Here is a 7,131-nt window from a genome sequence, read left to right on the forward strand (position 1 = left end):
AATAAACGTATGTGAAAAGAAAACGATACATGACCAGCGCACAAAGTGACTGCTTCGCCTTCAATTTGCGAGCGCTAGCGTAGTTTCCCTTGTTATCGTATTTTATCGACTACCACCTATTGCGAATATTTGATGGTTTCAATTTATCAGATACTGCCGTTTTACGAAAAAAGGATGTAGTAACATTTAATTAAGAAAACGAAAACGAAATTTCACTTACGCGCCGGGTAATCAGGACTGCCTATCATTAAAATTTGCAAGCGGCGGTAATTTTCCTCAGAAAAGACAATCGGTTAAACTCACCTGAGCAATTACGCGTTACATCATATAATTGCTTTCTTTTTTGACAGAACCGTACATGCTGTCATTGTCATAATGCAAAATTAATTATGAGGTTAAACAATTGAGCACTGGGGCACTAGTGATATGTCGCTTTTCTACCACTGAAAAAGAAAACTGAAGCTTGTGGCATTTTGTGGGAGAAGATGCTTAACCCAAGTCTAACTGGTCCTTAATTTTGTTAGGAACAAACATTGGCTTTGCTCCAAAAATCGCAGATTTTGGATCAAGGAGAGCATTGTCGGTGGTTTTCACTGACGTTTCTTCTGAAGTTTTGAGAGAAGGTTCCATAGCTGCTAGAGCAGCTTTTAAATCTGGTTTGCCTAAACTAATTGTGTCGTCATTAGTCTTTACTTCCGGGAATGTGACGCCTGAAGCGCCCTCTTTACCACTAGAAGTCAAATTGACCCCTTGTGATTTATTGGCAGGCGGTTCAATCTTTTCATTTTCTGAAACAGACGTCGAAGATGACAGTGTTTTCCTGGCACCAATTGCCTCCGGATTTGAATTCTGCACTTTTCTTTTACTCCAGCCTACTGTATATCCCTCTTTGATTCGATATTTGATGAGCCAATCTTGTAAAGGTGCAAAGTATTCCATCATGGCGCCAGCTGTCATCGCCCGTTCACCTGTCAGGTGGTAAAGGGTCTGGGGCCATGGTCGACTTCGACCTGCGGCTAGCATTTCCCTTGTGGAATGAAATGAAGATAACTGTTAGTTTTACAGCCAGTAGGATCAGGAAAATCCACACATGAAAGCGAACAACGCCCATAGTGGGTATAGGCCACGTTATTTCCTCAGCTATTTTAACAGGTTTTAAGGTACGGTTCCCGCGAAAATTTCAGTTCCGGTCCGTATTATAGCTATTCTCAAAACCAAAGGGTCAATTGTAAACAAGACTTACAGCGAAACCGCTAGGCTCTCGTGCCAGTCTGATTTGGTGGGAAAATAAATACAAGAAAGAGCTCTATCTGTAAACACGTAGTAACGGAAAGAAAAAGAAATGGAATATAGATGCAATGAGGGACTTGAAGAGTTTAATTGTTGCCAGGACTCTCAATGTTGGGTAACCTGCAAAAAGTGCCATGACGTTTACCTGAATTTCAGCCCAGCCTCTTTGGATTTATAGATAGAACACTTATACAATGGGCCACTGTGTTTAGCTATGTTACAAAGTGCACGGTGAAACTGGAACTGTAAGATCAAGGAGACGAAATAACTGCAGGAAAAATTGAATAAAAACCAATAAGCATTGAAAATGTCATAATTAATGAGTGCCATACTAAACGTTACGTTGCGTACTTTCATTGCGACCCTTCTGAAACTGACCAAGCCGGCGCTCAATCAAAACAAAGTAGTCCCTAAAGATGACTCTCGAATGCTGCTCTTTAAACAGTTTTTCTCTTAAGTATAAGCCCTTCGACTTGATTAATGAGCTGAATTTCGTTACCTGATATAAGGATAATTTGCACCCACATGGAACTTGGCCCCGGGATCAAAGTCCTGCTCTGTCCTAGGAACGGGAGCCATGACACCTTGATAACGCATGCGCATCCTCCACCATTCTGAGTTGTAATTTGTCGGTGTTATACTTCCTGAGAACACTTTCCATCTCCACTGGTCAACCAGATATGTAAAGGGGAGGCTCGCCACCCGAAGTAGGGCTTGCTCCATTAAAAAATTGATGTCTGACTCTGCAAATCATCAGAAAGATAGTGCCACGTTCTAAATTGTTGCAATGTATATGCACTGCACTGTATATTCTTTGTGCTAACTTTCTTCAACGGACATCCACGTGAACGTGTGGCGATTTATAGTGTGACATGCCTGCGTTGCATTCACCATTCTTGTTTTCTAATTTCAAATTCAAGTGGCGTCGTGTATATACGCGAAGTCCGATACAACGTCAACAATCGAGCGTGCTACTTGCTCGAGTCGTAACGCAAAAGAAACTTGTCGCGATCGTATTTAGTGTGACTTACCTAGATTATCTTCAATCGTGTACAACAATCCCACTGATTTAAGATGTTTTGGATTTTCCACGGATAGTGCAATACTATCTCCTATTGCTTCATGGAAACCTGGATTGGCACCACTTCTATAAGCATAGGGTAGGTCCTTGTAGGCCAGATAATATTCACAGTGCCCCATCTCATGATGAATGGTGATAAGGTTTTCTTGATTCACAGCGGTGCACATCTTTATCCTATAAACGGCGTCAAGAGAGTGTAAAAGCAGTCTATCAACATTGTGAACTTCTGTGTGTTTAGAACGAGTTTCAATCGAGTGTCGTAAAGCCAAAACCAAAGTAATTACTTTGGCCAAGAGAAAATGAGGGGACAGAGACGGAGGCTCAGGGCGTTGGCCGGGATATGTCATGTCCACGAAAGTTATTTTTAGACGAGCGGAAGTCTTTGTTCTAGGGGAAGTCTGTCTTCCGAGACGTCCGCACGCAGTCTTGCCTCGCTCTTAGGTTCTTAGTGAAAAGAGAAAATGACGGCGCACGTGGAAGGCTGATGAATATTTATTTTCTTTCAAGCATCGGACCGAGGTAGGCCAGCATGCGGACGTCTCGGAAGACTTCCGCTGGTCTAAAAATAACTTTCGTGGACATGACATATCCCAAGGGCTGGACCGGGAGCCTCCCTCTCTGTCCCCTCATTTTCTCTTGCTTTGGCCAATCAAAAATGACAGAGACAATCTAGTAAACCAATCAAAACTCAACGTAATTACGCGTAGCCGACACAAAGCGCAGGAAAATGTGCACGCCCGAGCCACGATTGGTTTTAGTTTCACTTCTGATTGGTTGACAAAGTGGTGCGAGAACTTTGAACCAATCACTGAGTGAAGTAATGCAAAACCATTCCTGCGCATAGATGATGCATACCGGAGCGCCTAATGAATAACGCCTAAAGAGGTGGTCTTTCTATTAGAACAAATTGTTTGTAGTAATTTATGTAATTCTATGAATACCAATGTATTGTAATTTACTAGATATATAGAGCGGTTTTCAATTGAGTGTCGAAAGTAATTAGCGAATTACTTTGGTTTTGCATCACTTCACTCAGTGATAGGTTAAAAGTTCTCGCGCCATTTATTTCAAGCAATCAGAATTGAAACCAAAACCAATCGTGGCTCGCGTGCGCACATTTTCCCGCGCTTTGTGTCGGCGACGTGTAATTACTTCGAGTTTTGATTGGTTTACTGGATTGTCTCCGTCCTTTTTTATTGTTAAGTAATTACTATGGTTTTGGTTTTACGACACTCATTTGAAAACCGCTCTCTCTCTATATATATACATATATTACTAACTGATATTAGTAATATATTTTATGTTATAGCAAGCAATTCTCAGGCTAAATGGAGAACTCTGATTGGCTCGTGTTTGGTCGGGTTTTATAGTACGGACCATTACCATGGAAACGGCCTGTTTCCGTATTTTCTTCTCTCTCCCGGGAAATTCAAGTTGAGCGAAACACAAAAAAGTTTTAAAAAAGCGGAATTTAATATTTTCATCGCAACAGTTCAATTATAGCATGCGGAATTTAGTTTTACATGAAAAAGGTTACCGTTCAAAGTTCGCTGATGGAAGACGAAGATTACGAGCCTTCACCATCCGGAGAAGTGTCCGATCGCTTAAAGAAACGTTGCCATGTAACTTACTAATCTCACTTGTTCGGGACCGTTCTGGGAAATATTGGCCCTCGGTCGTTTTTTTTTGGCCTCGGACCAATATTCCGCAGTACCGGGAGCCCATTACCCGGAGTCTCCATCTTCCATATTAACCCTTTGAGTCAACCCTTTCCCGTATCTTTCTATTTTTAGAAGCACCTCGCAGGGGGGCTTTACTGGGTGTTTTCACAATAGCTGATCATAACAGACCTATGGCCAGCCATTTATTACGTCACATACGTATGTGACGTATGTGAACCACTTCACGTATGTTCTCAGTCACATACGTCACATACGTCAAAATGTAGTAGCTCCTGGCAGTACGGCCCTCGCGCTCGCGGTTCGGTTAGTAAGAGGTTAATATTTTACGAATACTAACATCCTAATAAATCAAGCCAGCCATTCCGCCAGCCAGTCAGTCACATTCAGTCATTTAATCGGTTACAAGATCAGTCAGATCGCCTAGTCCGTGAATTAACCAGACAATAATAAACTCTTTTTCTTTTCAATCATTCAAAGCCGCGTACCTTACATCTCCACGGCCAAAATCCCAGGCTGACGGATGACAAACCACTTTCCTGTTCTTTGGCTTGTTAAACACAGATCTATTCCAAAATGAGTTGGGCATGGGATCTAATCCTAGTGAAACGAAAAATGACTGGGCAAGTTTGAACATTTTTGTTGGGGTGTACTGCTGCTTTATAAGGTTTGGTGTGACGTCAAGTGACGGAACCTTGGGGTAAGGCTTAACAAGGTCGCTTATTGAACTCCAATCCTGGGCCCACATATTTCCTAGAAGATGCGCCTGAATGGTTCCATTTTCGGGAACTTGGGGGTATTTCTTGCGTAATTTGTGTCTAACGTATGCGTGAAGCTCTTGATAAAGTGGCTTTATGTCGTTCCATAGCTTCTTGATCACTGACTGAAAGTCATTTCCCATTTCATATTCACTCCTTTGAAAATTACCGTAGTCTCCCCATCCGTGTCTCCTTGCCCCATCATTTAACAGAACCACAAGTTTTTCGTACAGAGGTCTAATTGGAGGGCCAACAGCATCTCTCCAGCCTTTCCATGCCCAGAGAAGCTCGTTGTACTCACGTGATTTACCCATCAACTCGTAGAGATCTGGATCGAGATCCAAGCAGTGTGTTTCATTTGTGAGATTGTTTGACTTGCAAACTTGTCCGGTACTATAAATTTTTGTCATGTTTGAGACAAGGTCCTCTATAAGCTTCATGTCCTTAGGAGATTTAGGTAGAGCATTTCGGCGAATTATCCTTATTTGTCGCCCCATGTCGTTCGGTAGGTCCACATCTTTGATCCTCGAAGCATCCTCGCTCGCTTTGAGAAAAAACGCTTTAGCAAAAGTTGAGTTGAAAACCGAAAACTCTCTGTTAGTCTCAGTCAAGTTCGTTTCATACTTCCAAGCAGTTTCGCTCTCACCCAAAGAAATCTTGGTCGCCCTAATTTCAAAGTTGTTTAGGAAATTCGTCGCTATGGCGGTGTAGTTCTTGAAGGCTGATTTTGTGACATTTTGCAGGTCGGTGCAGATACAGGTCCTACCCCACAGAGATAGAAAAAGCAATCTAAGGATCCATAAACCCATTATCACAACTGCTGACGACAACAGAAGGGAACGTTTTTCCACTCAAATGCGAACAACATCTTTCAGCCGTTGGACAGTTGCTTTTGACTTAAAAAATGTACCTCGACCAAATTAAGTTAAGTGACGCGATAAGGCGCTAGTTATGAATAATGTAACAGGTTAAGTGCCCTTCTGGTCCCGAATCTGGTGGCAAATAAACTATGGCTGTGTCATAACCATGTCAAAAGAACGTTGTCTTCAGTGTACTTCAGCGCACTCGACTTTTAAGTCTGCCGTAGCTTTATCTCTCGTCTTTGACCTCTTTGGGGTGGCCTAATTACGCAAGGAAATGTTTTATTTTATTACAAAATTAATGGCTCAAAATTGAGTCACACAACTGCGGAATATTCGAATAAGGATTCTTTTAGAGACTGTAAAGTCGTTTCCAAATAGGTTTTTTGTTCCTGTCAGTCCTTGGTTAAAATCAGTATTTTTATATAAAAGTTATAGTCTCTTTAGTCTTCTCACTAAACGATCCCAGTTAAACTGAGCATTTTGCGCCATTTTTAGCTCTTTGATCCAAGTTCGCCGCAAGCATTCGCAAGCACCTTGACAAGCACCTTAGTTAGTCACAAAGTTTACCGCTGGCCGCAAAAACAACGACTCTGAAAAGAAGAACCAATGAGGTGTCGTCTTCGTGTCGCAAGGGAAAGTCACTCACTGGAACTCACTGGTACGACGTTGTCAAGACTTTGATAGGAACAGTATTAACACTGCTCGTGTTTTTCAATCAAATCATGAGACAGCTCCCAGGAAAAGCGGCCAAGGAAACAAGGAAAATGAAAAGAGAAAGAAAGAAGGGCAATTCAGACGGACATCAGAAGATTTTAACTGTGGCGCTGCCCGTTGTGCTTGGATTGTTCGCCATATTGGTCGTCTATGTTTATACTGCTGCTGGCAAACAGTCATAGAGTCTCCAGACGATTTTGGGAGGAACTGAAAACTTTGTTGGACAAATGAAAGGTGGATGAAGCCAATTATCGCTGTAACGTTGTTTCACAGACATTTGTGGATGGGAGGAAACTAACTTTGTTCTTTCGCTTCCCCCCTAAGGCTTTTCTACATCACATACGTTTAATTTTTAATATAGAGTCTACTTAACCGTAGCATGAATCGTCTCGTCTCCTTCGACCCTAAATAAGCTTACTTGTGTCTCTTAATTTGCGAAAAGAGTTCTTGAAAAAGAACCAAATACGTAAAGTAGACTTAACTTCGCTTTTTGGAAACTATTTTTTATGAGATCTATTCTTATCCAGATCATCCATATTTCATATTGGCCGCAAAATAATCTTGCTGAGTAACTCAAAACATCACCCGCAGTCGAGTAAATATGGTATTTATTAAACCGTTGTCTAACGTAGAGTTTAGAGTAAAATACTGTTTTGATAAACTTCGCAAGGAGATAAATGTATTTTTTGTAAAAAACCTGAAGTATTTAATATTTTAGTCTTATCCTGACATCAAAATTTTAAAGG

General features: G+C 41.5%; 1 protein-coding gene across 1 annotated transcript; it reads right to left on the bottom strand.

The window, feature by feature from the left end:
- Positions 1 to 126: 126 nt before the first annotated feature.
- On the bottom strand, positions 127 to 5,709 carry LOC137982715 (angiotensin-converting enzyme-like). The gene is made up of 5 exons (XM_068829856.1): positions 4,539 to 5,709; positions 2,322 to 2,545; positions 1,790 to 2,033; positions 1,436 to 1,558; positions 127 to 1,027 (listed from the first exon to the last, which is right to left on the bottom strand). Exons 1-5 carry the CDS (start codon positions 5,615 to 5,617, stop codon positions 490 to 492), a joined length of 2,208 nt encoding a protein of 735 aa, XP_068685957.1. The 5' UTR covers positions 5,618 to 5,709; the 3' UTR covers positions 127 to 489.
- Between the last annotated feature and the right edge of the window lie 1,422 nt (positions 5,710 to 7,131).

The sequence above is a fragment of the Montipora foliosa genome, chromosome 13 (assembly GCF_036669935.1).
Source record: "Montipora foliosa isolate CH-2021 chromosome 13, ASM3666993v2, whole genome shotgun sequence".
Taxonomy (NCBI): domain Eukaryota; kingdom Metazoa; phylum Cnidaria; class Anthozoa; order Scleractinia; family Acroporidae; genus Montipora; species Montipora foliosa.